The sequence below is a fragment of the Corvus hawaiiensis genome, chromosome 3 (assembly GCF_020740725.1).
Source record: "Corvus hawaiiensis isolate bCorHaw1 chromosome 3, bCorHaw1.pri.cur, whole genome shotgun sequence".
NCBI lineage: Eukaryota > Metazoa > Chordata > Aves > Passeriformes > Corvidae > Corvus > Corvus hawaiiensis.
In genome coordinates this window covers 50,381,048-50,399,369 of record NC_063215.1, presented here as the reverse complement: position 1 = coordinate 50,399,369, position 18,322 = coordinate 50,381,048, and the positions used below count along the sequence as shown (strand labels likewise).

At 38.9% G+C, this 18,322-nt stretch overlaps 2 protein-coding genes across 4 annotated transcripts in view; one reads left to right on the top strand and one right to left on the bottom strand.

Moving 5' to 3' along the window:
- The window catches only part of NT5DC1 (5'-nucleotidase domain containing 1), a 131,112-nt gene that overhangs the window by 95,798 nt on the left and 16,992 nt on the right, over window positions 1-18,322 (bottom strand). The window lies entirely within an intron of this gene.
- COL10A1 (collagen type X alpha 1 chain) lies at window positions 10,713-18,265 on the top strand. Its single transcript, XM_048297801.1, has 3 exons — window positions 10,713-10,808; window positions 11,461-11,614; window positions 16,158-18,265. The coding sequence occupies exons 2-3, from the start codon at window positions 11,476-11,478 to the stop codon at window positions 18,050-18,052; spliced, it is 2,034 nt and encodes a 677-aa protein (XP_048153758.1). The 5' UTR covers window positions 10,713-10,808; window positions 11,461-11,475; the 3' UTR covers window positions 18,053-18,265.

Below are 18,322 nucleotides of genomic sequence, written 5' to 3'. Positions count from 1 at the left end.
TTCAGACAAAATGCTGCCAAATTTTCACCAGTCCAACTGCAATTTCTTATACCTCTTATACCTCATGCTTTTGCTTTTTCAGAAAGATTTGTTTAAAACTGTCTGTTCATCCTTTAATAAAAATATCAGGAAAAAGAATCTCTACCCTAGTCCTGTACATACATCTTGCAAAGCAGCTTCAAGGAATTAACTCTTTACATAGGTTTGGAATTTGGGACATAGTGGTACAATGTGCAAAATATCCATCTGCCACTGCCACGAGGTTTTATACAATTATTACAAATTTCTAATTGCATTTGCACAATAAAGGCTTGTTAGAGTTTGGCAGTTAAATGCCCCGAAGAGCTTATCTACACCTTCTGCCTCAAGATCTCACACCTACTTAGTTGCTTAACAGACCACTCTCCAAAAGAAACAGACTGTGTTTCTTTTGGAAGAGGCAGTGGCAGAATATAATCACATATGCTTTGTCCTCCTAGCACAAGAACAGAAACTTGAGATGCTTCCTATGTGCCTTCCAGGCATGTGGCATAAATGCAGAAGTTGAGGAAAAATGCTGTGTTGTAGGGGTACAGGGAGGTGATTAAGCTTTGATGGGCCATAAACTTGACTGCAAAAACTCAGAACTTGGTTGTTAGACTCTGTTTATAAATTCATTTTCTGTTAAATACAGACTTAGGGCATTTATCTCCTTGAAAAAATATCAGAGGCCTGACCCACATTTGCATAAACCAGTGCAGGCCCCACTGCCAAAAATGGAATATTTTACTTCACAGGCCACTGTGCAGTCACCTTAAACGTAATTAGATGCCATGAGTCCTTGATTATAAGATATTTGTCGAGACTTGGACAGCCTAAAGTCCTTTCCTGAACATTAGTACAACTTGGAAAAAACATGTTTTCTTCCAGCAGACATTGTAGATTAGGCCCTAAAAGAACTCCAAACACAAAAAGCAATCTTGTTAATCATAGCTTTTTTGCAGTTGTATGCATGTAAGTATGCAAACTAACTTCTCCCAACTACTAGACACAAAAAAGCACCTGCATCTGAGATGTCATATTTGTTCTTCAGGTAACTTAGGATGAAGGATTCCAAGGAGCATTTTAACAGCTTGGGAGAGAGGCTTCTCCCAGGGCTTTGAACAACACCATGAGGCAGTTTTCCATCAGAACAGCTGGATGGTAGTGCATCCTGCATTATTATTCCATAGAAAAATGGTTTAAAAATACTGGAATTTTAACTTGTTCTCTATTCCTGGATTTTCCAAGTCTCAACAGAAACAGGTCATTTACCTCTATGACTATATTTGACTTTCCTTGCCAAAAGACCAAGATCCTGTGTTCCCATGAGACCATTTAGCCCTAACTGTGAGATTCATAGGTAGCATCACTGTGACAGCTTCTAATCAAATTCTCTAGAAACTTCAGATTGTTTTCTCAGAGAATACAAATTTTTGCAGTGAGGTCTTTCTCTGCTTCTGAAAGATGATCTGGTAGAAGTTTAAATATTCCAAAGCAGTTTTAGAAATATTGTAACAAAACTGTGTCCGCTATCCCAACTAACTTTGTAAAATAGATCTTGCTTTGTCAATGCAAAAGTTCATCTTATCTTTATTTGGCATTTTTAATCTCTAGAAACTGGTAAAGGTAGTAAAATTATCCTATACCAGTATTAAATAGTTTGTAAGGTTGACCCGAGATTATTTCACATATCAAATAAATTCTACTCATGCTCCTGCCAGCTCTGTTTTCCAACAGTATTGGCACTCCCTATGTGACTAGCCTAAATATACTTTCCCTTAAAGTACCTGCAAGTTATTGGTGCACAAACAACAAAAAACCCTGCTCTAAATGATTTGTATGTCTCAGGGATATAGCACTGCAGGAAGGCCTCAGAGGGAAAAGTCTTCCATAGTTCAACATCCTGCGGTCATCGGCACAGCCAAAGGTGGAATCCAACTCTGAAACCCAATACAATTTATGTACACAGGACATACCAGAAAAGATCTGGATTTAGACAGGTACAAAAAGGAAACAGGAGGAAAATATTCTAGTGTTTTAATTTTACTTTTACTTATTTACTAATTTTAATTTTACTTACTTACTAATAGGTAGGTAAGCAAATACATCTCACCACAGGTCTATAGACACAGGAGGTCTATTTTCTGAAACAATAAGCTCTCTCTGAATGACCTAACATGCATTCCTGGTGACCTAATATTTCAACAGACAAATAGTGTTATGTTTATGTCCTGAAAAAAGGAGAATGTTTAAAGATGTTCAGCTTTATATAAAAATATTTCAAGCTGGCAAATGAAAGGGTTTCAATCAAAAAAATCAAATTCTAAATCTCATTCTTGTAACTTCTAGTGAATTTGCAGATGGATCTTCTGTATATAAGGCTTCTTTTTGAATCTAATACATCTATATCTAATACTGACATCTATTGTTGGAAAAATGTGAAGTACCTTTAAAAAAAAAGAGAAAGCTAGCATGCAGAATGAGATTGCAAATATAAAGATAGAACCTTGCCTTATTTCTAGTGCAAAAATGGATAACCAGATACTGATTGGATAAGCCATGGAATTGGCTCTACCAGATTTAACGTTAAATGATGTGATGAAAGTAGCATAGCTGCCATATCAAGTAACAGCACTCATTTTAGCCATAGCTTCCCAGACTCCACACTTTTTCTTTTGGTTGAAAACTAATTTAGAGAAACCCTTATTTTCTAATGTTAAAAAGCCCTCCCCAAGTCATCATATGAAACCTTCTTCCTCTGCAGACAAACAGATATACTAGCTCTCAAACTGGAATCTACAGTTTGTTGGAGGACAAACCCAAAGGTTCTACAAGACTTCCTTGAGAGAAAGGTGTCATGAGATAATCATATAATTCAGAGTCCACATCACAATTTGGACTATGTGACATGGAAAAATGAGTCTTTCCCTCCTTATCCCTTTTCCTATCCCACTTCTGTATGCAGCAGAATTCACTATCTGTGATCTGTTTATCTGTGATCTGTGGAGATCACCATCAACGGGTGCAGAAGTCATTTAACACCACCTCCAGCAGGAGTCCAACCTTCAGATTTGGTTTTTCACCATTTAGTACAGTAGCAGCAGGGGCAGCAAGTATCACCACTGGAAACAGGATGATGTTTGGTCAGATTGCCTGTCATGAGTTTAGGAGTCCCTATCTTTCCTGGTATCTCCATATGTTTTTGTATCAGCAGTTTGGGAAGTATCTATCTGCTTCACATATGTCTCTTTTATATAACTATCTTTTGATTCTCTTTTGAATGCAAAAGCGTACTAGTTAAAGTTCATAAAAGAAGATCATCCCTCACATTCATGTGTTTTTCCTCCTATGAAATACAGGAGACATTGAAACTTGTGATTTGAGTCAGGTAATATGGCAAATATCACCTATAAAACTTTGTAGCCATGATGCATTTTCTGTAATAGTAAAAGCTGCAACTGCATTAGTACTTTATTAAAAGCAAGTAATTATGACTCTCCTTTGTGACAATATAATGCTTGTAAAAATTCAATTTCAACTAATTGAAATGAAAACTAGTCCTATTAATAATCATCAGGAACATTTAGGCTCCGTGGATGCAAGCTTATTTCGCATAAGTGAGAGAGTATAAAAAAATGTATACAGGATCATAGAATCATTTAGATTTCAAAAGACTTTAAGATCATCAAGTCCAACCATTAACTCAATGCTGCCAAGTCCAACCATGTCCCTAAGAACCACGTTTACAGGTCTTTTAGATAACTCCAGGAATGGTGACTCCACCCCTTCCCTGGGCAGCCTGTTCCAATGCTTGACAACCCTTTTGGTAATGAAATTTGTCCTAATATCCAATCTAACCATCTCCTGGTGCAACTTGAGGCCATTTCCTCTTGTTGTATCATGCCTTACTCAGGAAAAGACACTGGAACCCGCTCCAACTTCCTTTCAGGTAGTTTTAGAGAGATATAAGGTCCCCCCTGAGCCTCTTTTCTCCAGGTTAAACAACTTCAGCTTTCTCAGCTACTCCTCAAAGCACTTGCACCGACCATATGCACATGCACCCACCAAAAGAATTTTCCAAAGTTTCAATTTAAATAAATTAAAACAAAACAGCAATATTTTAAATGCCAGACTTAATAAAACAAACAAATCCCTTATTTTTAAAATGAACTCAGACAACTTTTATTTGTTCTGGTTGTAAAAGTCTGGATTTCCCCCTTTGGCACCTGTTTTTAAACATGGGAGTTTAAAAACAACTCTGTGCCAATTGTCCAAACCACAGCAGGTAGTACAGCCTGTGAATGAGACTATTCAGCAGGCTGACTACATACTCCACTGGGTACACTTGAAAAAGCAGCTCAGTTACACCTATTTTTCTTCAACTATTTGGAAGATTCCCCTAATTATGGGATACCAAAGGAAGCTGCATGAACTTTTTCACCTTTGGGAAAGTAGAAGTGGTTCCCACTCTTTTTTTTCCATGGTTTCTACTTTATTCACTGTGGTTCAGGGCAGTCCGACAGAAACCTTGAGTCCAGCAGGCACAGAGGTAGAGAAAGATATTAAATAATCTAATAAAAATCAGTGAAAAAAATAGAGCATGAATTTAAAAAAAAAGTGAATAAAAATAGTCCTCGCTGGGAAAATATGACTGCTTAGCATTTTTACATTTCTGTGTGAATGCTCTTTTTAAACAAGAATATCAGGTACTTACTAAAATAGAAAGAATACTTGCAGTAATTTTTAAAGACCAATGATCTATTTAGTGTGTTAAAAAAAAATTTTCAACATACTGTGAAATGACACAGACCTACAGAAAACAAGCCTCCATCCTCCATCACTCCCAGAAAGTTTGATTGATTTTAATCCAAATCAAATTCTTAAAGAAAAGCTTCATAAACCATTGTATTGACCCAACTAGGAGTGGAATCAGCATCAATCAGAAGGCTGAAAATGAGCATCTTCAGCTAGAATGAATCAGAAAACTCTTTATCTGGTTATGTTTAAGTAGCTCCAGGAAAAGTTTTGTGGTACTCCACTGTCAAAATCCAGAACAAAATCTTTGCATTTACTCAGGATATTTAGTGACCAGGCACCTGGAAATTTTATTTTCCCGAACTGTGCACAAAGTTAATTGAATACTTCCACTCTTCCTCTCCATGGAAGTCCTGCCATCAGCTGCATGTTTGCACTTTTAAATATAACTAGTGAAAATACAAAACTTCATATAATTAAACATTTACACTACTTAATCTGAAAAGCATTTGTGAAAGAAAGGATGAATATTTAATATATAAACCCAGCTTTGTGTTTTCAGTATCTTGAAACTGATCGGTTTTCAATTAAATCCACATATCTGATAGGAGTTTCAAATTAATACATTCATTTAAACAGTAGTTGTTGTTTTTACTTTCAGGAGCAAGGGAGGGAGAAATAAAAATGAGGGAGGAATAAGGTCAGGCCAACAGCATACCCAAGGAAAACATCTTTTCTAAAACCAGTACTTCTGTTTGGTATCTTTTACTCAATTACCAGAAATTCTCCAAGATGGGTGAAGATTATCTTATCTTTATACAAGCATAATGAACATGGTGATAAACAATGTAGTACTGTTAGAAAACAATAATCAATAATACTTTCTGTCTCAGAGGATTGTTTCATCAAAAATTCATGTCAGTCTCAAAGCTTTCTCTATAAGCTATGTGGAACACATCTTCTCTTGAGGTTTCAACATGGTTGTTCAGTGTCCCTGCAAGTTAACTCAGCCAGAATACAACTACAAATATTTAACTGGGTGTCATCTATTTAAATATACTGCTATACTAAATAGAGCTCTTGTGATCAACAGTTACTTGAGCTGAACAGAATAAACTGGTCAGCAGTCAGTTTTGCAGTGCCAGAAAAAATACAGACCATCTTTCCATTACTACTTAAAAGGAGGACATTTACTCAACCACAATTACAAGTGTTAAAAGAGTATAAGGACTTATAATCTATAAAAAGAGTAGTACAGGACTGTAGGAATAACAGAGTTTGTTTTGGTTTGTTTGTTTAAAGAGAACTCTTTATTATATCTCAAAATATGGATACAGATAGGGCTCCACAGCCCCACACATTACCTCAACAAGCCTCTTAATTAAAAAAGACAACATGCATTCTGAAACTCAAAATAAATCTTATTTATTTTTCAATTAGCAAGGTAAATATTTCCTTCAGCAAGACATTTTCTAGTCCTGTGCAGCCCAAGCAGCTAGTGTTGGAATAGAAAATGCCCTCCATGTAACTAGAACACTACAATAATTACAAAACAAAACAAACAGCAACAAAACAAACAACCACCCACCCAGATTTCCCACAGCTATCGAGTTAACAAATTTTCCCGTTTCCTATTCCTTTGGGTCCATTTGACTGTGAGTAATAAAAAGCTGAAACCCCTCTGTATTAGTTTGGGCTGCCAGCTACAGTGGAACACTTTGTTCCTCTGCACTCCCATTGAGGACTTACCTGGCTGCTATCGTGGGAGCATGAGAACACACTTCACCACCGTGTGACAGAAAGGGATAGAGGACAGCTTTAAACCATGGAGTTGACATGATTTAGGAGTTTCCAAAGTGCCATAAAGCACACCACAAACTAGGAAACCCAATTATTCCTTTAATTTCATGGCAGGCTTTTGAATTCCTCATGGAAACTCTTAAGCACCTTTCTCTGAAAACTTAAAATTGGAGACTGGAGAATTCAAAGCTGTTAAGAGTCCTTTGCTGTTAAGAGTCCTTTCCAAAACTACCATGAGTTTTGGGTATAAGCATTTTAACTTGTCACAGACTAGGGCAGTCTTCAAAGTTACTTCAAGCAGGTAAGAAAACTGGACCTGAGCCAGAAGCAGCAAAATCATTGGGTCCTGTTGTTGACAGTGTTTTGGTTTTATATCATCAATAACAAATGACTCCCCATTTTTCAGTCCACTTTTTAAATTAAAGGAAAAGTCTCCCACAAGCACATTCTTGACTCTTTCTTCTCAACTGAGCTTACCTAGCCAAACAAAGGAAGTAAACACCTCTCCATACACCAGGCTCCTTGAGTACCATATTTTACCATAAACAGTTATTATAATCCATATAATCCATAACAGTAATTTTAAGAAAAAAATCAGGATTAAGACTAAAGGCCAATTATTAAAAATAAGATAAATTTCAAGTTAAAGCTGTGAATTACTACTTTCCGAGAACTCTGTTATTTGAAACTAAACCCATGGTTTGTGCTTAGATGGTGCAAAAATCAAGATCACAGACTCCTTGTCAAAACAATAAATTAATCATATTCACACTGAAAATTGTCAGCATCAAGAACATAACTGGCCAGTTCCCAACTACTGCAAGGACCTAGCACAGCCTTTGCTGGAGTTTTGCTTCTCATCTTTTTTTTTTTTTTGAGGTGTGCATGACAGGGAGTGGTTTCTTGTTTCATTACAATTTATGTTTAATTAAGATGTTCCATGCTTCTTCCTTGTAAGCAGTTACTTAGTGTGGGACTCACTCAAGTCACTTTGTGAGTAACTTGCAGGCTTGTGGTGAAAGTCAGTTGCCATTTCCCAAATCATGGTGTCCCTTCCATGTTACATGTGTTTTCACCGACTCTGTAGGAGTAAGAGACTGAAGCAAAAAGGGGTTTTGGAAAGCATGCGTAAGAGCTTGCTTTCCAACAACATGCAACAACAATCTGAACAGCCAGTCAGCAAATATGATGAAACACTGCAGACTGCTGCAAATGGCACTGGAGGCTTTGACTTCAGTACCTAATTCATGAGGTGCATAGAGACTCTATTTTGAGTCTTTTTACTGCAGTTAAGCTTAGGAGTTAAGCTATTGCATTGCCACAACATGACTACCTTTAAATGGGAAGATGCAGCCAGTACACTACTAAAAAGCAAGTTCTGGAGTAGCAGAATGGATCAAATTTTATTCCTGACTATTACATTTGTGGGGAGGAGGGAGTGAAGACACCTTCATCTGTAAGTAAAGACAACTTTCTAAACATATAACTATAAAACAAAAGCATCTGAAGGTTTATATTTTGAAAACAGTTTTGCAAACAACCTTTCTTGTGTACAATGTGCTGTTACTGTAAATAGATACACATGTGTGCCTGTTGCATGTATTTTTGCAAGGGCAAATAGATACCGCAGCACACCTTTCATATGCACGCTACAGCAACAGGGAGAACATACAAAAGCAGTGAACTCCAATTCTACCTCAATTTCCCACACCCACAAAAAAAAAAAACCTCAAGCCAAAGAAGTGGCATAAGATAGCACAATAGGGTGGAGCTCAGGTTAATCACAAGGACAAGGGGTTTGCCTGTATATACCTTTTGACCCCACAATCATCTCTATTTATGCAGAGACACACAGAGATTATTCACCTTCCTGCCCAGAGGGAGCCAAGGCAGGAAGCAAGGCTGCTGGGCAAATATCAGTGTAAATTATTGGTGCTTTTGTAATATAAGCGTGCCTGCTTTGGGGGTATTTATGAATTAGGTAAGAAATTAGCACAAAACTGTGTGTGCATAAAACTGTCGCCTGCTGTACTTAACCAAATACTGTCAAATTAGCAACAACCACACTTCCCACTGAGGGCTGTATATTTAAATGCTTTAAAAAATCGAAAGCTATTTTTGGATTTATATGAACCAAAAAAGGGGCTGCAGTTGTGTTTTTTCAAGGAGGAAATAAACTTTATGTCTATACATTTGCTACCTCTGTCAAAAGTGGATTACTGGATTCTCATTTGAGTTTATAGAGACTAATTTTTTAAATAAAGTACCTTGAGAAGTTACACAAAAAACTGAGGGACAGTATTTCCTTTTCTGAAAGACTAAAACAAACTGAATGCATATTTGGGGAGTAGAAGTGCCATCTCAGACATGCAAATATTCTCTGAAAATCACTGACCAGGTTAGACATGCAAGCTTAATGGAGAAAGCAGGCTTAAGTCTGAAGACCCCTGCAGCGAAAAGGGTTATTTAAAAAAATAGAACATAGTGCTGTTTAGAGGATGGCTAGGAAGAAGAATAGAAGAAAAGAACTGTTCAACAATACATTGAATAAATTATTGCACCAGTTTAAGTTAAAACATTAATCCAGTCCTCTAGTAAGCAAAGGTATTAGCACAATTGGAAGCAGAACAGACTTGATGGTCCACTGGTCCCTTTCAGTACAGTAACTTGTGTTCTAGGATATTTGCCATAATACATAAAAGCCAAAAAAGCTGAAGAGTGTGGACTTAAACAAAGACACATAGCAGGTAAAACTCAGCCCACGTTAACCTGTCATTCCACAGGACAGCCACAGGGTTCAGGGCCACCAGCTCAGTCTTTTGGTTGGAACAGTAACAGGTGTTCCTTCTGTACCTACCATGCATGAGAACTGACAGTAGTATGCATTATTTATTAGTATTCTTATAACTTCTACAAAATTGAATACCATACATGAATATCAAAGAAGTCTGCAATTGGCAAAACAGTTTTAATACACAGATAATTTATATGTAGGTATTTTTTCTGAAAGCAAAGTGCACTATATATTTAATTCTACAGTTTCACCCTAAATCAGAGAAGTTTGTTTCTTGTCTCTTACTTTGACCTTCAGTTTTAAACAATTTTCCAGAGACACAAACAATTCAAGGACTTAGAGTTACTGCCTACTTATTACTGAACTTCAATAAAGTGATGCTGAATCACTGTAAGATTTATTAAAAAAAAAAAAAAGAAGTTGCAATCTGTGGATACAGTCCATTAGGCAAGACTGGTTTAACAAAATCTCTTAAGAGCTAAAACCATAACCAAGTTTGATCCATAAATAGTAAAACCAGCAGCAGTTTAAATTTACTAAACTGAACCCCCCAAATATCACCCTGTGTTAACACTTGCAAAATTAAGCAGTGTGGATTTCAGTACATTTGTTATAACTGGACACAATGAAGTTCTCATTTTGTAAGGTGAACTTGCATTTCAAGACTTCAGAACACAGAATTATTACTTTCATTATATGTGTAGTAGCGTACCTCCAACATCAAAACAGAAGTCCAGAGATATAACATGAAGATAATCTCCTAAAATAACTGCTTAAAAGTAACCAGGTTCTCTCACAGTTCACTTATTAGCATCTTAATTGATTCAAAGTTCTTCACTTGTATCCCAGTGAACAATTACTCATGTAAGTAGTCTCTGGTTACTCACATAAATGGTCTCTACGAACTTTTAGTGGGGTTACTCCTGAAAGTAACAGCTCAACAAAGTTCAAAATGTATAGGTCTTTCCTTAAAAGATTTACAGAGAAATTTAAACAAACACTTGGAATTACTAACCTTACTTACTAGTTCTTGGTTTTTCCCAATGTTACCTGTATCAATTCTAAAAACAGAGGGGCCATAAAATTTTAGAAAAAACAAGCTATGAGCAATACAATCTCATAAACAATAAGAAATCCAGAAAATAATAAGAAAAAAAACCTAACAAAAACCCCCTTAAGAGAATCTAGGATGACTGCCCAAAATAGCTCTCCCCCACCCCTAAAAAACACACTTATACACACACAGATAATTGCTGCTTACTGATTTTGGGGGAGGAGCTTATGTCCAGCAGTCACCCAGCTAAGGGGAAAACCAGATAAATACTCAAGGGTGGCACTTGAAATCATCAGCTTCTGCTCACTCACCAGTGGCAGAAGAACTCCTCAATAGAGGAGGATTCACTCCTCTACCACTGCATTGGAGCTCCACAACATTTTGGTATGTCATGATTCCATTTTATTCTCTTTGGTTTTGATGGTAACTTCTTCAGGATGCCTGTTTTCTGTCTGGGGAGGGAAGAGGGTTGATATTTAAGAGCCAGTGACAGCATCCTCACTGCCACTGGAGCTATTTGTAAGGCTACGGGTAAAAACCAGGTTTCAACCTTGGTGAGATTTTTGCCACTGATGCTGAAGCAGCCAGGACTTCATCCTTCATTTGCTATAGCATTAGACAGAGGCAGTAAGGTCATGGAGGTGTTTATGTATTTTCAATGAAATCTTTTCTTCATTTCAGGGGTTTTGATATATGGAACTCCTGAACGTACTTTGGAGCTCTAGTTTAAATAATCCCTGTTTCTGAATACTGTTGTCTTGAATAGGCTGCCATCCAATCAGAATTATTCTTTTCCTAAGAGTGAACTATTGCCTCTAATCTATGTATACAACAGCTCCATCATTCAAAGTGATAGCAATGCTGATTCCCTTTTTCTTAGAGGATTTTTCATAGCTAGTGAAAGCAGATGGAAGTAAGCACAAAATAATGTTACTTCTAATACCAATAACCTAAGAAAACTCATTTATTCATGTTCCAGAAATGTAACCAAACAGCTTTTCCTTAAAACAAACTTTCTCTACCTTTTCTAACACAGAACAGATTTGGAAACATGCATTTACAAATATCTTTACTGCTGCTGTTTTGTCTGAACATTGTCCATGGCGGTGATGGATATTTTTCTGAGAGATATCAGAAACAATCCAGCATCAAGGGGCCACATTTTCTACCATACAATGTAAAGAGTCAAGGTAAGTTTACTATTTTTTCATAATAAACCAACACAATTATTCCTAGAGGGTCAATACATGAACAAAACCTCTTGCCTTATGCTACTGGTAGTCGAATTTCACTAACAGTTTAGGTTTACTAAAATAATTTTACCACTGCAGAAAGAATTTGCAGTGGCTCTGGAGTTGCCTCCCACTGACAAAGATGCACACCTGTCAGAAAAATTTTTTACATGATAACTACCAAAGGCATATACAGCAGAAACAAAGTAACAGCTCAAAGAAACAACTCCGTTTCAAGAGTGGGAGTAACACAACACGATTGTGTACATAATGATGTACAACATGTTAATTATCTTCAAATTTCTTAATTCAACCCTGGGGTTTCTAGCAACAGGCCTGTCACCTACAACCTACCTACATTCAGGAAGAACTTTTACATATTTTGTCAGGTTATCTGTACTCAAAACAGATGTTAGGTGTGAATTTAAATATATTTATGATACACATGGGCAAATGAAGACCCATTTGAAGCCTAAAAAGACAAAATAAAATGATATATAGTTGTAAAAATGTGCCATAAACTTCTACATAGTTTTTCATGAGTGATTTAAGCTTATGCTTTAATTATCAGAATTAGCACATAGTAATAGAACAATTCCAGCTTTAGGATATAAAAACAAATCTCTTCATTGCATAAATCAGTCTTAGGGCAGCTTGTGTAGGCAATATGTAACCGCAATGCTACATTGTGGCATCTTATTTCTGGTTATCCTCTCTGTCCCTTTAAGTCAAACTGGTGGCTATCCCTAATGTTTGAAACTATTTGAGTTCTGTTTTATTTTTCCATGCCTAGGCCAACATCTTTTTAAAAAAACTTGAAATCAAAGCATCTGATCCATAATGTCTACTCAAAATTGTCATTACTAAAATTAAGAGAACTGAATCTTCCTTGTAAACATCCTGCCTTCCCCCCTGAGAATAGCATTATTTTCTTTCAGACATCATCAGGATATTCAAAATAGCATTGTTTTTTGCTGTATCCCATCTACTTTTAGTTGTAATAATCACACTTGGGCAGAAATGAGGAAACTGAATGAGTGGCTCAGAAAACAGCATTAGCAAAAAAGCTTCTCTTCACCAGAAAAAGGACAGGGACAAATCTGGAGAGCAGAATTGCTGCTCAGGGCATTGCATACACATTACCTTCATTCAGGGAGTTTTTTCAGATTAGGTCTGCAGACTGATTCTCTGGACTGTCTGATCATGAGCAGCACACATGGAGCCCAAAGAGACTCTGGTCTCGTATCAGCTGGTGTCAGTGCTGGCCCCATACCAACCAGCTCTGACACACATGCTCCAAGAATCTCTGCAGTAAGAACCAGCTGAAAGCAGCATGGCTGGGAACCTTACCCCCAAAATATTCTTCTGGGCTGTACCAAAATACTATCATAGTTTCATCCCTTGTCTTCAGCACAAGGACTTTCTGGAATCCTAACAGCATTCCTGGATTAAATTTAGGTACATGCACATAAACAGCCACTCTGAGGACTCACTAACTAGAATTCTCACTGAATTAAATGCTGCATTTCCTCCCTCCTTCCTCATTAACTTTTCATAGTGTTTTTCTATTACTTTATTCATAATAATTTATATATTTATACTATTTTAAAGTGAAGTATAGTATTTACTTGGCTATCCTCTACCATACTTCATTTACTTCTCCTCATAGTGTTTCTTCTTTCCCCCTCTATAGAAAACATCTGGGAAGGGGGAAACCAGCAAAAATTAAGCAAGAATCAGGGTAGACAGAAAATGGCGTGAAAGGGGGAAATGAATTGTCCTGAACTAAGTTTTCACTTTATATACTAACACAAAATCTAATGTGAGTGAAAATCCATATTTAGAATGAGAATGACTATATCAAAACCTGAGAAGTATAAGATGCTCTCGATTTAGGAAAGGTAACAGAAGACTATATACTAGACCTCAAAAGCAGAAACAGCCTACAGTTATATAGACATGTGACTCCAGTCATTCAAAAGTGCTTTTACAAATTTTCATTTGGTGAACAAGCATCAAAATAGAGGACTGTTATTCTTGCATCCTATAGAGAGTTTTTAGAAGAATTTAAAGAGGAAAGACTGTGAGAGATCATCACTCCTAATCTGAGATTATCTCAGAAGAATAAAACAGGAGCCTACAGAACCAAATCAATCCAGCTTTTGTCTAGTGAGTTGTTCCATACGCAAACAGCTCAAGTAGCAATGGCAAGCTTTTCATCATAGCTTACTTTTCCTATTTGATCACCAAACATTGACTTTTACAGATACAGTTACCAATAAATTATCTTTTTGCTTTGTTCAGCTTTGTCAAAAAGCAGCCTGGGACTGAAATTTCAGTCTAAACACAAACCGGTGACTCATGGCAACATATAACAGATCACACAATTTCTGTTGACAACCAAAGCCTATTAAAGTTTGGTGAAATTGTTTAAAAAAATCTTGGTCTTGACAGGTCTCCAGAACACAATTTTTTAACCAGTATGTCCTTGGCTTGAAATATTTAAAAAGTCCAAGTTGAAAACAGTAATTGAATGAGGTCTCACTATTCAACAATGTTTAAATAAGCCATTACTGCAGGTTATGTTAAAGTCTACATATTTAATTCAATACATATATGGGGTTTGACTGCACTAGAGAATGTAGACCAATTTTGCATCAAGGTATGTGCTGAGACATGTAAAAGAGTAGCCAACCAATACTTCAACGTTCTTGGTATAAATTCTACTTCATTAATGGATTTAGCAGTCCTTTTCTCAGAGGAATAACCATTGCTTTTAGACAGCACAATTAAAATTACGATTTTAATCTAAAAGCAGCACAACTTTGGAACAATATAGCTCACAGAAAGATCTCTATAACAACATGAGCGCTGACAATGCCATTAACATCTTATCTAAATTGGCAGATACCCCGACTCTGTGAACCTAGGACCAATATATTTGCATCTAAAATATGGTAAAAGTAATAAGGAGATGCACTCTGAGCTAAAGTCTGATGCAATCTGCCACCAGAAAAACCCAAAAAAGTTTGTCTATATATCACAAATAAATCACATGCTTGTATCCTATGTGTAGGATTTTAACAGCTATCTTCCTTTTCATGGCCTTAAGAAGGATGAGATAGGAAGATGTGCAAAATAAGTTGATATGCATTTGTGCTGATTTTATGCATCAGCAGAAAATGCACTCTCTGCACTTTCTAGGTAAGAGCAATTTCCCTGTCAATACAGGAAGAAGGCAACCTTGCAGATCCAAAAAAAACCCAAAATCAAATGTATTTCATGAGCATACCTCCATTATTTTTTTACAACAAAACAATATGTAGAAGAATAGTTTCCACCTTCACCTCATTTTTGGTCCAACACAGACTGGAAAATGCAGTTTATTATCTAAGAGACAGCAGAATAGCAATTGCATAAACTTTCATGTGTATATATGTAATACATACACTGGTCTTTTTGTGAGAGACTGAAAGGAAAAATTATAGCTGATACAATTGTTGATAAATTATTAACCTTTTCTAAATAATATGTTGCACTATAAAAAACAGAGTCTAGGCTCTTTTTGCTTCCTTCACTTTTTATTTTTAAAATTACTTTTAGAATTAACATCCCTCACAGATATGCCATTTTGTTCTATAATGCTGCCAGTTGTTGCAAACTACTGAAGTAGTCTCACAGTATCTATGTTAATCTTATAGGTAATGTCCAACAAATCAGCATTCTAATTCCAACATGAAGCTGAAGGCTCCTCTAAACACACAGGAAACTAAGTAGTGAGCTTGTTCGTTTAGTCCTCTATTTGTGACATTTGGTTAAGTGGCTCCACCTGCTGTTTTGGTAACCAAGAAAATGAAGTAGTATTAAAAAAACCTGAAACAGTGCCAGAATTCTGACAGCAGTAAAGTGAATTATCAGTTGTGACCTTACCACTGTGTGGAATTTTTATGACAGACAGAAGTCTTTCAGACAATATTTGAAAATACAACAGGCATATGTTTACAAAAGAACCAGTGCCATGGCCCACTTTTGAAAGTAGGGGAGAGGGAAGAAGAAAATTCTCACTACTTAAATGTAGCACCAAGTAGTTTCAGGGAAACTGTTACACCTGCACAGACAGCTTTCTGCAATTTCATTCATCAAACTGGTGACCTGCTAAATCTGTTACCTGGCTGGGGATGTTCTTCCTTACTTAATAGTCTGCATCTGCCTGCACAGCATTTTTTAAGCTCTCTGATGACCCTGAATCAAAAGCAAAAAAAATATAAAATTCTAGGGACCTTCTATTTCTCATTTCCAACAAATTTGCACTTGTTACTGGTAAGGGCTGTGAAACACTTTTACTCTGAATGTCAGGTTCTCAGTGACCAACACAGCAGCTGAAATTTGACTTCTACCATGTTCAAGTTAAACTAGCCCTTCATGCATTTCACCACCATGCTACATTGCCTGCAAGTATGTTGTAGATGCCCTGGTTGATCTGGTTTCCTCTCTCTCACAGGTGTGCAGGTAAGGGGGGAACAAGGACCCCCTGGTCCCCCAGGCCCCGCTGGACCAAGAGGACAACCAGGTCCTGCAGGAAAGCCAGGGTTTGGAAGTCCGGGTCCCCAAGGCCCCCCTGGTCCCCCAGGACCACCTGGATTCTCTGCGGTTGGAAAGCCAGGAGTGCCAGGTCTACCAGGAAAGCCAGGAGCCAGAGGACTAAATGGTGAGAAAGGAGAACCTGGACCTGTTGGACTCCCAGGAGCAAGAGGGCCACAGGGGCCCCCCGGCACTCCCGGCCCCGCAGGACTGACTGTCCCTGGCAAGCCAGGACCACAAGGTCCTCCAGGAGCTCAGGGGCCAAGGGGACCCCCTGGTGAGAAAGGAGAGCCAGGTATCCCTGGTATAAATGGACAAAAGGGAGAAAATGGATTTGGCATTCCAGGCCGTCCGGGTGGCAGGGGTCTTCCAGGCCCACAGGGACCCCGGGGCCCCCCTGGTCCTGCTGGGATAGGGAAGCCTGGTGAAAATGGCCTGCCAGGTCAGCCAGGTCTGAAAGGTGACCGAGGTTTTCCAGGTGCACCTGGAGCAGCTGGTCTCCCAGGTCCCCAGGGCCTCCCAGGTGAACCTGGTGAAGTTGGCATTGGCAAGCCTGGGCCAATGGGACCACCAGGAGCAGCAGGCATCCCTGGAGCCAAGGGACATCCTGGACCTGCAGGGTTGCCTGGATCCCCAGGACTCCCAGGTTTTGGAAAGCCAGGATTGCCGGGGATGAAGGGACACAGAGGGCCTGAAGGTCCTCCCGGCCTTCCAGGACCTAAAGGAGACCAAGGTCCAGCTGGTGTGCCAGGAGAACCAGGGCCAGTCGGGCCACCAGGGAACATAGGCCCTCAAGGACTCAAAGGTTTGCCTGGTGAAAACGGCCTTCCTGGGCCCAAAGGTGACATGGGCCCTGCAGGCCACCCGGGATTCCCAGGGGCCAAGGGGGAACGAGGCCTACCAGGATTAGAGGGAAAACCAGGATACCCAGGTGAGCAGGGTCTTGCTGGTCCTAAGGGACACCCAGGTCTCCCAGGTCCAAAAGGCGACACAGGCCCTGCTGGGCTACCTGGGCTGCCTGGTCCAATGGGTCCACAAGGAGCCAAGGGAGTGCCAGGGACCAATGGTGAGCCAGGCCCCAGGGGGCCCTCAGGAATACCTGGGATCAGAGGCCCCATTGGCCCCCCTGGCCTGCCAGGAGCCCCTGGTGCAAAGGGTGAGCCAGGAGCACCAGGACTGCCAGGCCCAGCAGGCATTTCCACAAAAGGCTTAAGTGGACCCATGGGACCACCTGGACCCCCCGGGCCCAAAGGCAGCAATGGTGAGCCCGGCTTGCCAGGCCCCCCGGGTCCTCCTGGTCCCCCTGGCCAAGCTGTAATCCCACAGATGCCTGAAGGCTATGTTAAAGCAGGAGAGTCTCGGGAGCTGTCAGGGATATCTTTCATAAAAGGAGGAGTAAATCAAGCTCTGACAGGGATGCCGGTGTCTGCTTTCAGTGTCATCCTCTCAAAAGCCTACCCTGCAGCAACAGTCCCCATCAAATTTGATAAAATCTTGTACAATAGGCAGCAACACTATGACCCCAGAACAGGAATCTTCACCTGCAGGACCCCTGGACTGTACTATTTTTCCTACCATGTACATGCAAAAGGAACAAATGTTTGGGTTGCACTCTACAAAAATGGTTCCCCACTCATGTACACCTATGATGAGTACAAGAAGGGATACCTTGACCAGGCTTCTGGCAGTGCTGTCATCGATCTTATGGAGAATGACCAAGTATGGCTTCAACTGCCCAATTCAGAATCTAATGGTCTCTACTCCTCTGACTATGTTCACTCTTCTTTCTCAGGTTTCCTGTTTGCTCACATCTAATATCCCACTTACCCTGTCCTGACACACTCTCCTTCAGACCATTATAACCAGGTACTGATCTGATTTATCAATAACAGGTCATGCAATTTCAGTGTTGCAACAGGAGGAGGGAGTGAGAAGGTGGAAGAGAGTGGTTCAAACCTAGTAGAATGATATTGTGTGTTTTTAGAAAATTGTCATTAAAAAATTGTTTTGAATGATGATTGTCTGACTGAATGCAACATTAAAATTTTACGAATTAATATAATGTACCAGTCTCCGTCCTTTTTT

Bases quoted from the DNA above. Each gene is read 5' to 3' on its own strand.
- COL10A1 (XM_048297801.1), top strand. From the start codon at position 11,476: ATGCATTTACAAATATCTTTACTGCTGCTGTTTTGTCTGAACATTGTC. The intron at 11,615-16,157 runs GTAAGTTTACTA...TCTCTCTCACAG, and splicing joins ATACAATGTAAAGAGTCAAG to GTGTGCAGGTAAGGGGGGAA.